General features: G+C 41.4%; 2 protein-coding genes across 16 annotated transcripts in view; both read right to left on the bottom strand.

The window, feature by feature from the left end:
* Positions 1 to 21,364, bottom strand: part of Rbs10l2 (ribosomal protein S10 like 2) — a 159,912-nt gene that overhangs the window by 27,095 nt on the left and 111,453 nt on the right. The gene's annotated exons all lie outside the window — the stretch shown is intronic.
* L3mbtl3 (L3MBTL histone methyl-lysine binding protein 3) overlaps positions 1 to 21,364 on the bottom strand; it is a 100,931-nt gene that overhangs the window by 8,191 nt on the left and 71,376 nt on the right. For all 15 annotated transcript variants that reach the window (XM_063276392.1, XM_006227696.5, XM_063276409.1 and 12 more), the window contains 3 exons: positions 18,971 to 19,085; positions 17,481 to 17,583; positions 9,083 to 9,232 (listed from right to left, as the gene is read on the bottom strand). In XM_063276392.1, coding sequence (XP_063132462.1) covers positions 9,083 to 9,232; positions 17,481 to 17,583; positions 18,971 to 19,085 — 368 coding nt within the window. The remainder of the gene's footprint in view (positions 1 to 9,082; positions 9,233 to 17,480; positions 17,584 to 18,970; positions 19,086 to 21,364) is intronic.

The raw sequence follows: 21,364 nt of genomic DNA, 5'->3' as shown, positions 1-21,364 counted from the left end.
CAACTGACACCAACGGCAGATATAAGACCACTTTTTTCATGGTCACTTAGGAGGGTTTTTTGATGGTGAGAATTCTATGAAGATGAACCACTCAGGAAGACAGGGCCACTACATATTCCAACCATAGCTTAGAATACACGTTCAGGAGAAATAACACTTGTTCTCATTGGTAAGATTCAGAAAACCATAATAATGTCTGAAGTCTCTCTCATGTATTTAATTAAATCACTCTACGTTCCTCAGCTTTGAGATCTGGGGTTGAGGCTGAGGCTAGCCCAATAGCATGTATCCCAACACCGGGAAGCTTTCCTGCTCAGTCAATTCCACTGAAATGAATTCACCTCTTTTTGAGCCGGAGTGAACTGACTCTTAAATAAACAGGCCTTGACTACCCTAAAACGGAAACAATTTATTTAAAGGTTTAATTTGAAACTCCGACCCTGAAGCTAAGGACAAAATTTGGTTATTTTAAAATAAGGAGCTGGGTATCTAATACATACACTTTTAAAAATAGAAATTTATGGGATTTAAAATTGTTCAGCCTAATGTATTCCAGTCTGAAGGTCACAACAAAGCAGTGTACAGGGTTGTAATGTGTTATCTTGCTGTACAATGTAGAGCCTTGGTTCTAAGTTTCAAGAACAAGACAAACACAATTAAACAGGTTAGTCTAACATGAAGGGATTCTTAGTTTTATTGAAAAGGTACAGCTTTCTCCCTTTGAAACTCTGATGTAGTAACACAGCCATCAGATGAAGCAAGCAATAAATGTTCGCTACGTTTTACAAAGATTATTTTCAAGAGTACACAGGAAATCTCATTTGAACCTGAGCTCCTGGCTCAGTTTCTACCGAAACATCTTGTAACTGCTGAAGACTGGCACCTATTTGAAAATGAGGAGGAATCAGTTTTTGTGCAATGCAAATATTTTCCCAAGACATTCAGAGAACTCGGAATGAAGGCTTTGAGGAATCCACTTTCCTTCAGAACATCCTGAACCTGTTTAACCTAGTACTGTGGCAGTTCACCAGCTAGAGGTTCTCACGGCACACGAAGAGAACTGAGGGTTGATAAAGGACCTGAGCTATTGACGGAAAACCTTGTTTGCTCCAGTAGAGCAGTCAACCACAATTACACACACCTGTAATCCCAGCTACTCAGGAGGCCAAGACAGGAGATTTACATTGTCGAGTATGTTCAAAGCCAGTCTGGACCTGCTTAGTGAGACCCCCATCGTCCTCAAAAACCAAAACCAAAACCAAACCAAACTTGCAAAAGAATGTGAAAATAGCACACCTGGGTGCACTTGGCTGTCAAGTACACAATCCCTGATACCACAAAAATAAGCAAACACAAGATAAAACACCCCCACGAACCAGGCACAGTGAAGTGGACTTTCTAATTACCACACGTCAAAGTCAACTTGCTATAGGCTAAACTGACTCAAATTTCTAACTTGCTTGTACTAAGCCAGAAATAATACTTTGTGTCTACAAAGTCTATCCTAATATCTGTAAAAAAAGTTTTTACTAATATCTAGTAAAAAAAGAGTAACTTGGCCTCTATACTAATATTAGGAAGAAATTTCACACTATTGTGAAATAATTTAAAATTATAGAGTCAAAGAATTAATTCGCAACTTCTAGCTCTTGTAGGAGCTAGGAAGTTAGAGCATAGGCAGTAAAGCAGATGGACAAACAGAACCGTTGAGGTCACTGAGGTTAACAGAACTGGACAGTGAGGGCATCCAGACAAGAGAGAGGGCCGGTCAGCACTCTTAGGAACTCTGGCTGAGCACTGATAGGTTGGATAGTCTGTAGCACTTCTGGGCTAGGTCTGGTATTTTATACAGTGAACCATAAAAACATCATATCTACATATTTACAGGGACAAGGACATAACCAAGTCTCTCCGACACCAAGAATCTATAATTAGAATCAAACTCTTTAATGCTTACACATGGGTTTCTCAATGATCGCACACCCCTGGTTCTGGGACGCTTTGTGCTACATGCTCATTCTCAACCTGTCCTTCCTCGAGAAAGCTGGGAAAGGAGACTGCCTGCACGTGTCGTTCCTAACTACCTTACAATTTATTATTCCTCTCCTCTACGAGGTGAGAAACCCCTCTATCCCAATTTCCGGTACTCTGATAAGTTTCTTCCTGTATACAGAGACAGAATTCTCATTGTAGAATTCCCACTTTCTGGGCAGAAATCTCTTCCTGCCGGCTCCCGTGGCACAGCGTGGGTAGATAAGGGAAGGAGGGCATGTCCCGACATACTAGCTCAGAGATCAGTGGACACTTGTGGACTAGCCAAGGCAAGCTATGGAAAGGAGACAGGACCCAGGAATATGTCCACCAGTGCAGTGTAGTCCAGGGACAGACTATATCCTCACTTCCTTAAATTCTTACCCAACTTACTTAAATTCTCAGTCGAACCACTGTCTGACTAGGGACAGTCAACACTAATGTGACATTTTGAAGACTAAATAAAATGTACGCAGAAAGTGCCTAGCACAGGGCCATACACACTAAGCGGGAGCTGACCATGACAGCTTTCTCTGGCCACCATTCCCTTCTCTGTCAGGATAGATCGCTGGTAAGGCACGCTGCTTTCTCATACAGCAGACCTTGAAGTAATGGTTTCCACAGCCAGACAGCCAGACAGCTAGGGTTAAAAGCCGGGTCTTGACTAGCTGTGTGAACTAAAACCAAGACAGGATAGAGTGGGTGTGGTGGCACAAGTCTTTAGTTGGGAGACAGAGGCAGAGGAATCTCTGAGTTCAAGGCCAGCCTTGCTTACATAGTGGGTCTGGGTAAGCAAGAGCTTAAAAAATGAACAAGAAAGGTATAGGCTGTGAAGTTAGCCCAGCATCTTCAGCACCCAGGACAAAGAAGGCCGAAGAGTACTCTGAGAGAGCAATTTCTCTTAGGATGTGAGAATTGTCAAGAAGTTTATTATAAGATTCCTTTAGCTTAAACTGAATACAGCCTCAGCTAAAGCTTCCTCAAAAGAACCCACTCAGCTTTAATTAAAACGGTAGAAGTTGCTTTGCCGGTGAGGCAGATTTTCCTGAGTCAGATACCGATTTCCTTACAATTATGCGGCCATTTTAGATGTCTTACGGTTTTCCTGGATGCCTGTGGTGAATATTAGGGAAACGAACAGGGGAGAGCTCAAGTGCCCAGGAAACCAGGCAGCAACTGAAGACATGTAGTTCACTTCCTCCAGAGAACTGATTTCTTTCTACTTAAAAACAATTCCTGACCAGTTATGTCTAAGCCAGCACTAGTCTACTGAGCATGCACTGGAAAATATTAAACAGTAAGTTACTTTGCCTCCATTCAGGGAATTGTTATTTTTTTAGCCACTTCTCTAAATCCAGCACAGGAGGGACAGGATGTGAAATGAACTTCAAAACCTGTCTGGGATAAGCACCCATAAAAACTGTTTTAAACGCCAAAAAGTTACTTACCTCTTCATATAACCCACAAGAACTTTTTAAAAGTTTCTGGGTCAAAGTTACTCATAGATAAAATATCAAAGGTCAAGAACTTCTGGTTATTATCCTCGCCCGCAACACACCTTCTACCAATGTAGACATCTGACAAGCCACAGAACGAAGAGGGCGCCCCTTCAAGGATTCTGAACAGGTGGTGACTAAAACACCAGCTTATCTTCTTATGCCTATGGGCCCACGTTGGAAGAAGGAATTTTTCTGAGCTAAGCTCCTTTGGTTATAGTTTACCAATAGTTTTAATGAACCATGGCTCCCGAAACAAGATCTGAAGGAGGTAAATGTGGCTTATGCGCTTTCTAATGACTAAACCAGACGCATTCTAACCAATAGTCCTATAAAGTTATAACGTAACGTGTAGAACATGGGTTGGTGAGGGAACAATAGGAATACAGCAAGTGCACCAACTGGGGTAGTATCAAGATACCAAAGAAGAAGCCTCTAGACAAGTGCACGGACACTTAGTTAGTCAGTCTCCCCATGAGATGAAAAGGTGCGCTCTCATGGGGAGTCTGAATCCTCACTGCCAACTGGCTTCCTGCAGAGAAGACAGCAGACAGTACTGCTCCTCTGTTCCTAATGAGAAAGTCCCTTGAGTAGGAATTAGTGATATTCAAGAGATAAAAATCAGATGTCCCAATACTGTTCTGACAACATCACAGACATCTAACAATAACACTCATCTTTTTCCTCACACTTTCAATGGTTGCCTTGGTGTCACAGCCGGTTGGCATAGGAACCGTGAGTGTTTTAACTCAAACAGAATTTCTCTGTGGTGCATACAACAGCCATACAGTCTAGACTCAGACCCTAAGAGCTGGGACACCTGAAAACTTCCACAGCTCCTAATTTGTACCCAGAAGATTACTGATAGGAGGAGAAAGTATCTGGGAGCTTGCAAATACTGGCTCAGAGAGGTGACTCTCCAGTCTACACCAGGCCCCCAGGACCAGAAAAACCATTGCTCCTGAAGACTGCTCATCAGCTTTTGTAATCATTTACAAGCGTGGCTTTAACTAACTCTACTCTGTTTGGTGTGAGCATTTCAAAAAGCAGACACACATGCACACATGTGCACACACATACACACATGCATGTGCACACACATGCACACGCACACAGGTACACACAAACACACACACACACACACACACACACACACACACACCACCATGCTTTGTTATGCCATCCCCTATCTGTTTAATAGAGTATAGATGGACTTTTGGTATGACTGGCAACTCATGTGAAAAACATCAATCAAATTGACGGCAGTGACTCTTACACCAAGCACTCTAAGTCTCAGATTAGAAGCACAAGACCCACAAATAAGAAGCCATCTAAAGAGCCTGTAATAAACTACTGCACAGACTGAATAGTTTCATTAAGTGAAGTTTGGTGGTGGCCACTTGCCCTACAAGGCAATAGAAACAATTGCCAATAGAAGAGACGCTTTATCGTGTTCCTGTGATTATATCTTAGCAGGCTTAGGTAGAACGGGGTTTAAAAGATTCCTTAATAGAGATAGCATCTGATTTAGTCAAACAAACATGCAGATGTGGACAGACTTGATGAGAATCAGACTCCGTAAGAGGCTACCTTATGTTCCCTTCTAGTGGGTGCTTACAAGTAACAGTCATTCCCAGAACCCAACACAGAAACCGTTTGCTCCTGTGGCACTCGAGTGTTTGTCAAGCGGAAGGATTTCTGAAATGTACTTTGTGGTCCTGACTCAAAAGCCCTATTTTACAAACAAGCTCCTCAGGTGATTCCATGCAAAATCAAAGTTCTAGATGCAAGTTTCAGTAAAACACACAGAGAAATGTACACAAACTTTCAAAATCACATCACTGGTGGACTACGTGGCACCCGGCACAGGTGAATGGGTACCAAGATGTCACAGCAGCTCCTATCAGCACATGGCTCCTTCACATCCTCGGCCACTGGCTACCTCCTGATGCTCACACAGGGCTGATTCTCACTTGCCTCACCTGGAGGACTTTGAAGGAAACCGGTGTGTGAATAGTTCCACTCCCCTGCCCATACCCAAGGCTGGCTCTGAAATGTGTGGATTACCACTTCCCGGAATATTCCCAGCAGGTTTATGCCACGTTGCCTGTAGCTGTAACTGTTGTGATGGATGGGTAAGCTGCCTCTAATGGCTTCTCTCACTTCACTCCTGCTTCCCGTAATGCTTTTTCAGTTCCCAAATAAACCACCTGCAATCAAATCCACCTCATGGCTTGCTCTGGGGAGTGTGCATTATCAAAGAAGTATCGAAGGGTAGCAAACACATGAGGGGAGCAAAGACCACAGGAAGAAACGAGAACGTGGACGTTATGAAAACCATCCCATGTAGCCCAGCATAGGACAGAAACAGACAAGCCGTGTTCTTACTTGTAGGAACATGGGTTGAGTGTTTCTATTAAAAAAAACACTTTCCCAATTGAATTTTTCTAATACCAAAATAAAAAAATGTGCCCAAAGCAGAATTTCTTGAATAGTTTTTGGAGCATTTCAGATTAGGAATGCTCAACTTGTAAAGTCTACGCAAATAAAATTTTTTAAAATTCCACTTTTGAAACAGTGATCCCAAGGGTTTTGGATAAGGGATGCTCAACCAGGCCCACGCGACAAAGAAGTAAACAAGCAACCTATTCAGAAACTCTTTCAGAAACTTGTGGGTTGCAACCCCTTTGGAGGTCAAATGACCCTTTCACAGGGGTCCCATATCAAATATTTACATTATGGTTCATAATAATAGCAAGATTACAGTTATGAGGTAGGAAAAAAAATAATTTAATGTTTGGGGATCACTACAACATGAGTACATGTATTAAAGGGTCTCGTCATTAGAAAGGTTGAGAACCACAGCAATAGGGCTTAGTTCTTACAAGTTACGGCCTAAGGAGCTTTTCAATTATGTTCTTCACCATTACCATCCTCACTGTGATGGTTTGTATATGCTTGGCCCAGGGAGTGACACTATTAGAGCTGTGGTCTTGTTAGAGTAGGTGTGTCACTGTGGGCATAGGCTTTAAGACCCTCACCCTAGCTGCCTGAAAGCCAGTCTCCTCTTTGCCTTCAGAACAAGATGTAGAACTCTCAGCGTCTCTTGCACCATGCCTGCCTGGATGCTGCCATGTTTCTGCCCTGATGATAATGGACTGAACCTATGAACCTGTAAGCCAGCCCCAATTAAATGTTGTCCTTAAAGAGCTGCCTTGCTCATGGTGTCTCTTCACAGCAGTGAAAGCCTAACTAAGACACTAACTATAAGAATCAAGGAGGCAAGCAAGAGATTACAGGCCATAGGCATGGTATTCAGAGAAGCCAAGATGTGAGCTCAAGGGTTTCCTGTGTTTCTCTCCTCTGTGACATTGCTTTCCACAGAGGATGAAGCACAGAGCTGAGAGCACAGCTGGGTGCAGAGCCAGCCCGGGAATGTTTAGTTCATCAACATTTTACCACCAACACTTGGATGTTCTCCATTGCTGTCTTTTGAACCACAACTAATCAGGAAAAGGATTTTAAATCATTGACTATTTACTCCTTCTATAAACCCTGGCAGGGCACCAATAATACTTAATATATGAGTTTTGTAAAATATTTTTGTAAATTTATGTTCAGCAAAAAAAAAAAAATTTCTCTTCTAGGGATCATACCAGCTTTGAATGAATATGAGGTTATACACTATGTTCCAATGAATTAAATGTTTTAATTAGAGAGAAGTTCATAATTCTTATAATCTTTTTTTTTAACTGTATGGTTGTATGTGGTGGCAGTGAGGTATGGGTATGCGTGTGTATGTCTGTGTGTGAGTATGTATGTGAGGTTGTGTATGTATATGAGTATGTATATGTGTATGAATGTGTATATATGTGTGTGAGTGTGTATGTGAGGGTGTGCATATGGGTGTATGTGTTTGAATGTGTGTAAGTGTCTGTGTGTGTGTGTGTGTGTGTGTGTGTGTGAGAGAGAGAGAGAGAGAGAGAGAGAGAGAGAGAGAGAGAGAGAGAATGTATGTGTGAGTGTGTATTTGGGACAGGACAGGGTTCTCTTACCCATGCCTGCCAAGCATGATCAAGCAGTATGCACTTTACATACCGAATCCTCTCCCCAGTCCCTCATAATCATTGTTATTCTAACTTCTTGGTATATTGTCCATTTTCTAAAAAATGGAAATGCCTTATTGTTTCTTGGTTCCTGGGAAGAAACTTGAAGAAATATGGAATCCTATACAATGACTTACAAAGACTGTGTTCTATGTCTTTCTTCTCCCATACATATTAAAACCAAGATGTTGGCCAAAGTTAATGCAGAATGGAATAACCAAGAAGATGCAATTGATGTAAGAGCATTTTGGACAGTCTAAACCCTTTGCTGAATAGTTTGATGAGACAAATAAGAATCATTTAGGGAGAGGGGACCTCAGTTGAGAAAATGCCCCCACATCATATTGGCCTGAGGGCAAGCCTAGAGCACATTTTTTGGATTGACAACTCAGATCACTGTGACTGGTGCCACCTCTGGGCTGGTGTCCTGAAAGGTGTAAGAAAGCCAACTGAGCAAGCTACAAGAGCAAACCAGTATCATTCCGCTATGGCCTCCGGCTCAGTTCTAGACTATAGGTTCCAGCCCTGTTTCAGTTCCTGCCCTGACTTCTCTCAGGGATATACTGTGGTATAGAACTGAACGCTGAAATAAACCTGTTTGCCCCCAAGTTGATTTTGGTCTATAATCTTGTATCCCAGCAATAGAAATGCCAATTAAGGCCAAGTCTGAAGAACAAGGCTTCAGGGCTGAGAAGGCTTGTGTCTGGTCTCCACCACAGGAGCATACTTGGTCACCATTAGCTTCTGAATAGCCCCAGCCTGAAGTAGCTCACCGTGGCTGCAGGAGCTGGATGTACGTACCTCTGGCCATTTCTTTCACAGTCCAACAAGACATACAGAAACTATTATAGTACACATACCCGATTCAAAACCTAACTGGAGTTTTACAACAGCTTGTCATGATCTTAAAGAGGTAAGTAAACACATCAGGAAAAGCAGAGTGTCTTCTGTCTCCTCCAGAAACAGCTTCCGGGCCAGGTCACACTCACTTCAGGAGTGAATTTGAACTTGCTTCCTTGTTTATGTGACCTGAAACCTCATTATGCTGCTCGGCTGGATCTAGAACTAAGCAGTTCTCTGGCTTTACCCTCACCTGTAGCATGGTGCAGGTTATCACAAGTAACTTCAGTTAAGCATTCAGGTATCTTAGGGAGAGACATTCTTTGATCGAGTATGATAGGACCGATGAAAGGGCTTGTCCAAGTATGGGTCTCTATGTTGAGGCAGGATCTCATGTAGATCAGGTTGGCCTTACACTATATAGGTAACCTCCTGATCTCCTGTCTCTATCTCCCAAGTGCTAGGATTCTGGGAGCATATCACCAACCCTGGCTAAATCAGGTACATTTCTATCACAGGAAAATATTGCTACCAAATGTAAAGCGTACAAGACAACAACTTCGTCAATGAGGGTGTTTCTGAGCAACATAAGGACCATCATTTTATTACCTGGTTTCCGGGGATGATGAACTTTCATTGGTGTCTGTCCTTTTACTTCTTGGGAATGAGAAACTGGATGGGGTTATCTCACCACTTAGACGGTCGGGGAAGATGCGGTCTTTACTCAAGTTGATTTCTGAATAGGGACAGTTGGCACCACTAACAGATTAAAAGGAGAGAAAAGTGCACTTTGATTAGATCATAATTAATCAATTAGAATTGTGTGCTAGTGAATGTAAGAGTCCCAAGTTGAACCAAGTATGTGCACAAATGCAAGGCTAAAGATACAGCAATAAGCTCTATCTTTCCAGATAATTTAAGTTCAATCTGATATCTGCACTTGATTTAAGGAATCTGCTGCAAGCTTTGAGATGAGGGACAGTGAGAGGATTCTTCTGTGCTCTTTAAGGGCAAGGCCTATGCATATCTCTGGGAATAATCAGCCGCAAGAAATATCCACTCTTGGGAGATTTATAGCCACTTAATTTCCCTATACCACTTTCAATGTCCCTGTGGAACACGTGTACCCCGGGACTACGGTTACAGCAGTGCTAAAGGACACACAAATGCTTTAGAACAAACTCCAACCCTGATGTGAAAGGGGCCATGGGCCAACCTTTTCTATCTGCACTTGGAGGTTAAACTCTCAGGGTTAAACTCTCCTGTGACCTAGGCAGAGGAAACTGAGGTCGCTAAGGGTTAACTTGGCATTAGCTAGCAGATGCTTGGCCTGGGCCTTTGCATTTCGGTCTTTCAGGCATCTGGGCACCAGGTTTCCAATATATATCAAGCTCTCCTGTTGACTTCCTATCTTGTCCCTTTGCTGTGAGAGGCCTTAAGTCTGGAAATGGTTTAGACATTAGGTACATTATATTGATATCTTCTATTTTCTTTTCCTCAGTTCCTATGATAATAAAATTATTAATAATTACCCAGGGGAACAGAGCATCTATAGAAGATGCATATGCCAGAAAAGCTGAGACATTTCTCCTGGGGGAAAGAAGAGTTTGAAATGCTCCCTGCTAACTCTAAGAGTGACACAAAATTCATCACAGATATGCTGTAAGCAAAATGTAAACTTCAGTAAGTATGTGATTCTCCACACTTGTCCCTTAAGCAAAACTGATAACACACAATCACATACTAACATGAATTTATGTCATGTCAATCCAACCACAACAAAAACTCAGAACACGGTCAAAAGAAATCTTGATGAAGTGTGTGCAATATATTAAGCACTGTGCTCCACTTATAAGCACTGCTTTAATCTTCACAATAACTATAAAAAGACACTTCACATAACACACTAGGGCTTAACATGGCCAAGTGACTTCAGTGTTCAGTTTCCTCCTCATCAGCGAGTGTCCATCAATTCAGTATCTATCGTGCTAGCTACCTTTGTAGGCTCTGGAAACAACGAGAGGAAGTAAAAACTTGGAACTCAGTGAGTGACATTCAAGGGGAAGACAGGCAATGCCTAATCACACAAATATGTGGATGTAACTTTGCACTGGAAAGGCTTCGATAAAGAAAGAGTATGGCATAAGACAGCGCATGAGGATGCTTTATGGGCAGTGAGGAAGGGCTTCCCTAGGAGACAAAGTTGTCCACATCTACTTCCCCACTTAGGAGGAAGCAGTGCAACAAACGGGAGAGTGAGCCTGGCATGGCTAGAAGTTGAGAAGTCTGGGAAGAGGAGAGACGGGGAGGGGTGGAAGCACGAGGCAGTAGTTCAAAGCTTTATCTTGAGTTCAGTTTGAGGCCTTTGGGAAATCGCTAATTTAGAGAAGTGACAGGGATTGACATGAGTGCAGTGATGGAAATGTAGGGAAGGTTAACAAACTGTCAACAGCTCCTGCCATCCCATGATGCCCTGCAGGCCAAGGAACAGTCTGTGATATGCAGAACCAGAGTGGCTTGTTGGTTGTTCTGTTTGAAGAACTTGAGACAAAAGAGATGCCATATACATACATACATGCACAAGCCATGTACACACACGTGCACACACACACACACACACACACACACACGCACACGCACACACATTTATGAGATAAGAATGATTAGTGGTAAGTAAATTTGGAACAAACAGAGACTTTGAATGAGGCAACTGGTAGCTTAGTTAGAAGGCAGACAGACAGACAGACAGACAGACAAACAGACAGACAGACAGACAGACAGACAGACAGACGTGGGCAGGATGCAGAACCGGAATGACATATCCCCCGGAACTTTCTGAACAGGATGAGGTTGTGGGGACAGCATTCATGTACCATGCACCTTAGCCTGTCCACTACATTCCTCAGTTTCAGGGACTACGAACACAAAGCCTGACCTGCCTGTCCTCTACTCTTTGAGAAAGAAAAGCCCAGAAGTCAGCATCGTGTGGGTGTTTGGTCCTTCGGCCACCCTGTGTCTGCCGAGGAAACAAATGCGCTATACTACTGTGTGACTACCTGAAGGTACAACGCTGTCTTCATCACTGTGCTTCAGCTCAGGGAGGTCCAAATGCCCACTGAAGTCCTACTCAAATGTCACGACTTGTTGTCGTTGGCAAGTCTCCCTCAAACCATCAAAAACTACAGATAACCAGCCCCACCCAAGCTCTTGGGTCTCTGCTCTGACGAAGGCGTTGAGCTCTCCCAGCCTCGGATCACAGTCATCTCTGATGCCTTCCACTGTTCCTCGAGTGGATATTTTCCACTGAATTTATGTACTTCAACTTCTTGGCAGGACAAGAAAAAGCCAAAGGTAATGCTTTGGTTTTTTCTGACAGACAGGAATGTGCTTGTAGTTCAATTTCACTCACCACTAAGCTCCTGGCTTAACAAGCAATGAACTACACTGTGTATATTTACTTTGGAAGGCATCCAGGTTGAAGGACGCGGCACCAGCTTCACATCATGAAAACCCAAGAGGGAATTCTGGAATGGTCTAGGTCCATGGTTTCAAAGCAGACAACTGTGCTCAAGCTCCTTGAAAACAGTCCTTCACTTCTGCTCTTGACTAAACGAAAACTTGAAGACAGGTCAGAGAAAGGTAAGATGTTGGTCCTGAGCCTTGTGGTCTAAATGCTTCTTTTTTTTTTTTTTTTTTCATTTGAAAATAAATTGCCCTTGCTCCTTCAATCAGTTGGAAGAGAAACAACCCAGCCTTCTGAAGAAATTCCCTAATGAAAATCTGGTCTACCAAGGCAGACAGCCATGGGGTGGCGGTCAGCCACAGATGGACACCAACCCTGTCTTTCAACCCTGAGCAAGCCTCATCCTCACACCTGAAGTGTGGAGAGGAAGGCCAATTGGCTCCTGAGGTGGGAGGTGATGACTAAAGGGGATGTGACAACACTTAGCAGAGTCCCACAACAGCAACAGAATGAGAAATGCTTCCAGAAGTCCCTGTGAGTGCCTGACAATGTGCTCTTGTCTCAGCCATGCTTGTGAAGACCAAGCATAGTGTCAGAGGCTGAGTTTTCATTTGAAAATGAAGATGCCTTTCCTAGCATTCCCACACGACCTTGACAGCAGTTCCAAGACAGTGCTCACTTGATGGATACAAAGAAAAATGATGCTTCAAATGTGACTTAGTCCTTGGTGGAGTTTGATCATAAACACTAGCTCTGTTTAAATTGCTACATAATATTGGTAAATATTAGCCTGAATTATGGAAGAATTTACTCATTTCTAATCCATGACAATGAAATTGATTTGAAAGCACCATCAAAGAGCTGAGGCTGCCAGCCTCTTGCCCTGCACAGAGCCCTATGTGTTGCAGCTTTCTCTGCTAGGCAGGGTTCCAAGTCCTTTACATGAATTGATCCTTTCACCACAGCACTCCTACGTTTCCCGTCTCCACCTATGTTACAAATACAGACATTGGCAGGGAGAGGTGGAATACTGTTCCAAGATCCCAAGGCTTTACCTGACGCCTTTCAAGGCAAGCCAAGCTACAGATGTGTTTTTCCCCATCTTGTCTCCCACTATCTACCCCTTGGGGTATGAATCACAGGGAAACTCATAAGTAGCCATGCTTTCAAGGACTTGAGATAACTGTTGTTGAAAGGAACAAAGGAGCTGCAAGATTTGCAAGATCAGCAGAATCACCGAGTGTTCTGTTCAATTTTTCTTCTGTTATGCCACTAGGTCTTAAAAGATACAGTGTATTGTTGAGTGTGTGTATGTGGGGGGAGGGGTGCGGCTCCAATTTTGTAACTTTTAAAACTGTACATGAACTTTGAAACCTCATCAGAGTTTATTACTTCTACGGAAAGAGCAGATTCCCATTGGCCTTATCACTAAAATTTTCTTGTTTTTCATGCACTAAGCTTTTAGCACCTAAATGTTGGTATGGTGTGATTCCTTGGGGAGTGTTAGCATTCCACCATAAGGTTCATCTCTCCTGCTCACTCCTTCTCTCACTCTTTTCCTCCTTCCTTAACTCCTTCTCCTCTCTAGTTATTCATCCAAAGTCTTGTCAGGAAAGGACAGTATACATCCCGTAGGACTCTTTATTAGCAAATTATTACACTGCAGCCACTTGACAGATAACTGCTCCCAGAGCCTTAAGGAGGCTGTTTTTCTGATGGCATTTCCTGTTGAAATTGTAAGCAAAACGGGGTGCCACTGCTATTCACCATCGTACTAAAACCCTTTTAATTATAAATATCTTTCCTTGAACAATTAGGCAACACATCCAGTTTAAGCATCTAATAGTTACTCTCATACCCAATATTGATGAACATATTAGAGAGGCTCTAGCCAGTGACTGCTCTCTGTCCAGGAGCCTGACAGTGATGAGCAGACATGAAGGCTCTTCTGGGCTGGCCCGAATTCTGCCATTCAACCACTCAAACCTTCCCTCATCTTCTTTAAGTGCTGTTCAATTCATAAACTTGCTGTAAGGATTAACTATGGTCATACATATGAGTCCTTTGAACAGTGGCTATCACGGAGAAGGTCGAACACCCTGCACATTATTATTACCTTACGAAGGAGGTATTCAAGCTCCGTTGTGTAAGGAAAGGTCAGCAGAAATCAAGTGACATGAAAAAACTCCATAAAACATCTTTGGCAGGGCTCAGGTCCTTCCGAATGTAGCTTTGGCCTCCCTGACTACTACAAACATCCACCAATGTGGGGGATGTGCAGCCCGTATTCTGTACAGCCACCAAAGCCCGTTGACACCAAGCAACAACACTCAACACTCAATGGTATGTGACAGCTAGGTGGATGGATGCTGAAGGGAAGCATCCGAAGTTACTAATTTGTAAAACACTCCACGGAACCCGAAAATATTCTTTAGAGACTGCGGGACTAATCCCTCGTGTTTAATTTCCGAAAGAGCTAATTTTATACATCAAAGATGTACCTCTGAAGGCAGTAAATGTATAGCATTCTACGTCTGTGTAACTTCAGCTCTCTTAACCCCTCATGGGTCTTTCCAGACAACAAAAGAATGCTAATGTTCTGCTCCCACTTATGCTTTCTTCCGGAGAGATGGAATTAAGCATTCTGGTTACTGAATATCTCTAGAGACAAGAATTCCACACCACGCATCCAACTCTTACTGATCATATTTTAATATGAAAGGTTGCCTCCTCAAACTACATTACTAAGTGCATACGCTGCTTACGTTTCTTAGATCAACCATAATCTGTAATCTTGAGAGAGACTAACAAGCAATCCTAGCCAAACTAGATGTTTGCTAATGTGCTCATAAAATTATTCTTGCCAAAGAGCAACTTTCTTATCTATGTAAAGAACGCATGCTTTGATTTATTCCGTTTCTCAGTAAATTAATCCAAAGAGAATTTTCTCATTATGTTTTCCTAAGCACAGCGTTCTCAGCAAGGACAGAAATAATTGCCAGTGAAATGAACCTTCCAGAGAATGTGTGGTAAGGTAGACTACAAGTGAGTGAATGAGATGGAAACAGGCGGGGCTTGCTAAGGATTCATTCCTGCCAAGGAGGCAGCGCTGTGCACTGTAAACTGTACAGACCATTGGAGGAGTGCAGAAAACCTGTACTGAGGCTGGGAAGGGTAAATCACACATTCTGGAGGTGCCATTGGTTCTCCTAGTTTTTTTTCTTTTTGTCTGTCCAGAGACCCAGACCACCAACTCTGCACAAGGCAAAGTAGCTATGTCCTACATGCACAAGAATGTCAATACAGCTTTGTGGTCAAGCCTTGTCTTTTCAGTTATAAACTAACCTCTCCCACACCTTCAAGAGAGTGAACAGTTCTCTAGCACGGTCCCAATTATCCTAAATGTTTCCTTAGCACATTTCCGCATAGGTTATTCTGCGAGTCTTTCCATAATTCATCCCTTCTAATGACAAACACAACACGACCCTGTCATACTCAGTCCATCAAGAATCCCCAAAGACAACCACTAAATTGTGGGAGCAGCTGGGGTGGAGGAAGCCATCATGATGAGTGACAGGTGATGGGACATGGCTGTCTCTCTAGGCTTTACTGCCACACTTAGCTACTTGGACCTAAGGACACACCAATGAGTCTATGCAGAGTGTTGTATGACACGTTTCCGAAACACACTTTAACACACCCCAACTGTACCCCAACAACCTTTCAGTATTCACGTAGTTAAATTTTTTTTTTTCACACTTTGAGGACATTGCCTCCAGTCTAATGAACACTGTGGGACTATATGGTAGATGAACCAAGGATTGTCGTTTCAATTATGACGTAGCTTCTTATACTAAAAATGATGCTGTGTAGTTGAGAGCCTATGTGTGGGACATTCATGGAGCAGGGCTGGGAGGGGCAGTGAGACAAAAGAGATAAAGATGAGACGCAAAGGACCCCCTCCCAGTGGCCAGAGAAAAGTTATTACGCACATAGAACACTACACTGTCTTTGTGGACACGACAAGCTTCCCGCTTCTCATACGGTTTGAGGGAAAGAACGGTTCCTGTACCAGAGTGGTGTTCTGAAAACGGGCTGATCCATTGAGCAGCAGGACTATCTCTAACATGAAAATACTACATGTTCTATCTGGAAAAACTGTTCTTCAAAAGAAGCTACTGAACAAAAAGATTTCTGAAATCAGGACGGGAATTTACACACTTGGGGGCCGCACGCACCCTGTACTCAGCCTGATGTCATTACTGAAAAGCGATCCAGCTGCCTTCATGAGACACAGCTAATGGCTCCTAAGATGTCTCCAGTAGAGCTTAAATTAATGCTCTCTCTTTGGTTTGCAGCCACGCACGCGGCGCAAAGGATTTAAAAATGGTGTCTGCAAATGTAATCACCATCCCGTCTCTGTGTAGTTTTTATTCTGGAACATAATGAACCTCTTTTAAAACAAAAACAAAGTGCTCGCTTCGGCAGCACATATACTAAAACAAAAACAAAAACAAAAACTAGCTTAGTAACACTGGTGGGTGCAGAGATACAAGGAAAGTTCACTGCACCCAGTGAAAAAATACACTAAGCTTCACAATTCTCACTAACTCGTCAAAGTAAGTGGTGACGTTTCTGAATGTTTCCCATGTTATAGAGAGGGCACACAAGTGCCACTGCATGCGTGCGGAGGTCAGGGGGCCAATTACAGGAGCGGCTTCTCTCCTGCCACGTGGAACCTGGGTGAAATTGAGGATAGCATTTGCCTGCTGAACCACCTCACTGAGCTGCCGTTTCAAAACTTTAAGAACCACATTCATAACCCCATATGAACCAGAGAAATAAGGAAGTTTTCTCAATGAGTCATCTAATTAGCATGTTTCATCACTCACACCGATAACACTACCATTTTAATACTCACTCAGATGGGCAAATGCTTTTGTCCCTGAAAAATCCCCCTAGATCATGAGAATTTGTCAGTATTTCAGTAATATTTTTTAAAATATCTATGAAGATCCCCAAATCACCTGAACATCAATTTTTAATTATAGTTTGTTGGTTTTTTTTTTAAGTTATTTACAAGTAAGAAAAAATATTGGGGTGGGAGGGAATCATTTTTCTGACCATTAAAATCTAACCTTTGATGGTATGATTTTCTGAGGTTCATTGTTCAAACTGTAAAGTCATCGATCATATCATAATCGGCTAAGTAATTTCAAAAGGGTCTGCCCTCATTTTATTAACGACAAACCCCAAATAACTAACCAAGTTGCAAAACACAAATAACAAAAACAGAAAGAACCCCCCCCCCCCAAATAACTAAAGTAAATCTATGTTAAACAGTGAATGCCTGTTCTTTCAGGAAGACTTAACTTTAGATATATCCTTCATTTTTGCACAGTCTCCATGGTAACCATATTTCTTATGGCTCTGGGTATAAAATCAGTTCACATCTGTTTCTTATACAAGGAAAGCATTTTCTACATTCAGCGACAGGCCCCCTCCACATGACCATGTCTAAAATTCTCCATGGTAAGTACATACCTCTGAGTGCCCAGGTACCTCGATTTTTTAAAATGACCAACTCCCCTACAGCCTAGGGTTGGACAGCCCCCAGTTTCTGACGGTTCCATTAATTCTGCAGGGCCTGCAACAAACGTAATAAGAAGAAACATTAAAAAAGAAAGTATGACAAAGGAGCAGAAAGCTAAAGATTTAAATGTGTTGAATGAGAACATGGTAGAAAAAAAAAACAACCAAAAAAAATTCCATATTTGAAACAACGTACACCTATAGAAAAACAAGTAGTTCTTCTAAAACAATTAAAGTGTTTTAGGCATCTCTGTTTTTCTAAGATTTCCCCATGGTTCACCTTGTCACAAAGGTTAGTTTTCTATAAGACTGAAATTGTAAACTTTGAAATAACCTTCTTTTAAGATGTCAGACAACAGAGGTATTTAAATCTGACTTAATAGGAAAATTTTAAAGAACTGTTACCAAATAACAAATTGTACAAGGATACTCAAACACAAACACTAGACTGTCAAATACAGAGTGCAAGCATCTTGCTGGAACTGTCTGAGACAGCTACGTGGTCTGGCTGGAAGGGACAAAACCATTACAAATCTCAGCAGCTCTTCCTTGTTTCTGACCATCCGCCTCCTCCTCACTCACGTGCTCAGGTGAATGCCCTCCCACATATGGCTCCCACATTTCCATGCATGACTATATGAAATCTAGGATTTGCATTTGGCATCATAAAAGGTGCAGCACAAATACATTTCTTTTGCACTTCTCTTTCGTGTTTCACAATATTGATATTCTTTATGACTATGTTATCTATAAAACTATGCGTCATAGTTTATTTAACTAATACCTTCTCCCAGCAGTTTTATTTTAGACATTCTGCAATTAGAAATATACACTTGTGTTCAATGTGCCCTCAGTCTGCATATAACTCACATGAAGTTACTCACTGCATAATGAAAAAACACTATTTTTTAAAAAAGGACAGCTGACTACAGTATACTGTATTTCCCATATTTTTCGCATTATACATATTCTTTAAAATTGAGATCATGGTATATTCTCCATGCACCCGACCCCATATGCTTTTTTTTTACTGAACTGAAATCTTTATTGAAGACATTAGAGATTCACACGCAAAATAAATCATAAGGCAGAGGGTGGCTGCCTTTAGACATTTTTTTTTTCAATTTCTGTAGGTGATAACATTTTCAAAACAGTACCAGGTTACTATTAAATTTCATACTGAAATTTCAATTGTCTCACAAAGTATCCTCTAGAAATTAGTACTAATTTCAAAAGGTCATATTTACTTGCAAATAAAGCTCACACCATCCTTCTTTAAGCAATGAGTGTGTGTGTGTGTGTGTGTGTGTGTGTGTGTGTGTGTTGCTCGTGGCGATTAAAAGGGGAGAAATCAGAAAAATAGAAAGAAGTAGAGGAGACAAAAATTAAGCACATTATTTAAGAAATGAAAACATGGATTATGTTATTTAAGTGCATCTTACTTAGCGGAGCCTGAAGAGGGTGTCCGGTCTTGGAACACCAGCCTACAGGGTGAATATCCGGAGAGTCTGCGTCAATCCAGTAGTCATAGCAACTGCTCCAGCCATCAAAGTGAACCTGGGCGGCAGAAGAATATGGAGTCCTAAGAATATTTCTCCTGTAAACCTTCAACACACAGCACAAACCTTTCATACTGTCTTCTCCTTTACACAGTGTATTGAATATCTAATAAATCACTTTAATTATTTAAAAGACTTCACTCACAACCTGAAATAATAGATGCTTTTGAAATTATTATCGAATTATCTAAACACAAGTAACTGCCTTCCCAGAGACGTGTCAACAGTTCTACAGGTTTATTATACAAATCCTTAAATGCTGTCAGCAAAAGCAGAAGAAGAGCCATACACAACATCTTCAAACAGCAAATGAGACACTCACAGACACCGCTGAGGTGATTTAAAAACCAAGGAGCAGGGTAAGGAGAGACGGGAAGAGCAGAAGGGAAGACCTTTGAGGTACATATAAAGTAAGACTTTTTTTTAAGTACACTGCCTTGCTAGAAACACATCTTTGAACCATACCATTAAAAACAGTCTTGCATTTTTAAAAATTTACTTGCTCTTTTTTTATGCGTGTTGGTGTTTTGCCTGCATACATGTCTATGCAAGCACATACATGTCTAATGTCTGCAGAATCCAGAAGAGGGCATTCAATCTCCCAGGACTGTGGTTGTTAAGCCTCTGCGTGAGGATTGGTAAACACATGTCTTCTCTGAAAAAGATCTAGTGCTCTTAGCCACTGATCCCCAAAACATTCTTTCTCATAAACAACCATAGTATCTCTTAAAATACATTATAAAGTGGTCACAGTTGATACTGTTACTGGTCACTAAGGTAAGGGGAAGTGGTCTTTTAGTGAATTTTACCAGTTATCAGCCATCTATCTTTAGGTTATATAATATGTATATAGTACATATACATGTGCACAAGTCTACTTTAAATGGTTATACATATCACTATATACATATTATAGTATATGTAATATATTACTTTTTACAATCAAAGGTTATACTGAAGTACTTTATAGATTTTTACCTTTTAGGTTGTTTGTCTACTTGACCCCTCAAAGTGTGTGAATCTTTCAATCCTAACAAGACAATAAATATTCTAGAAGAACGCCCGAATAAACATAGTACAATCATGGCAAGAGACCAAACTAAGCCTATAAAAGGCAACACTGATCAATTTAATTACATAAAAATGTAAAGCTTCAGATCGTAAGTCTGTTTAGAAGCAAGATGAAAGATGCCCAAAATAACTCACTATACAAATGACAAGGCCCTTTCTTCCTTACTAAGCCCAATCTATCAATAAAAGAGGCTGAGAACCGTATCAGAAAGCCAGCTAAGAGATGCGATGGCTAATCATCGAGAATAGAAATACAGATGGTTGGTAAATCTGTAAAGAGATGATTTATGTGCAATAGAGACAATTTATGTGCAATAGGAAACTTACAAATTAAATTATTTCATCACTGCTTCATAACTGTAATGAAGTACTGTTATGAATGGTAACGTAAATATCTAATCTGCGGGATATCTGATATGCAACCCCTAAAGGGGTCACACCCACAGGTTGGTAAACACTGTTCTGTAGTGTTAGTTCCTTGAGGTCAACTGCGGTATAGAAATGTCAATAGAAAATTCCATATTGTGGTAAAAAGAGAGAGCAGTTTCATACAACATTCTTTAGTATATTGCTATAGTTGTGCAATTATTGGCGTTATTCTCTATATCTAGTGAATAAATTATACTGTATTGCAGCATATATATATATATATATATATATATATATATATGTAAAAAAACAGAGTATATGGGACTTTATGTGTGGTTGCAGGCATCCACTAAGGATCCTGGAAAATATCTCCAATAGACAAGAGAATATGATTCTCTCTCTCTCTCTCTCTCTATATATATATATATATATATATATATATATATATATATATATATATATATATCATCAAGCATGGTACACTCTTTTTAATGTGAATAGGCACTGAGTATCACCTGACAGGCAAGAACCAGTATAAAAACAGGCAGTGCTAATGGAGAGACATTTAGAGGCTGGAGCAATGGCTCAAAAGCTAAGAGCATCTGCTGCTCTTGCAGAGGACCTGGGTCCTTCCTAGTTTCCACATCAGGCAGCTCACAATTACCTGTCAGCTCCAACTCCATGGGCCCAGTGTCCCCTCTGGCCTCCAAAGGCACAGGCACACATATATACTCAGACATAGACAATAAGTAAGTACATAAGCAAATTAAAAAACAAGTAATGGTATAGAGAGAATTTGAGAAAACAGTCAAAGAAAATGAAGAAACATTGCTATAG

This window comes from Rattus norvegicus, chromosome 1, assembly GCF_036323735.1.
Source record: "Rattus norvegicus strain BN/NHsdMcwi chromosome 1, GRCr8, whole genome shotgun sequence".
Taxonomy (NCBI): domain Eukaryota; kingdom Metazoa; phylum Chordata; class Mammalia; order Rodentia; family Muridae; genus Rattus; species Rattus norvegicus.
Note: the sequence above shows the minus strand (reverse complement) of the source record. Positions and strands in the feature narration are given on the sequence as shown.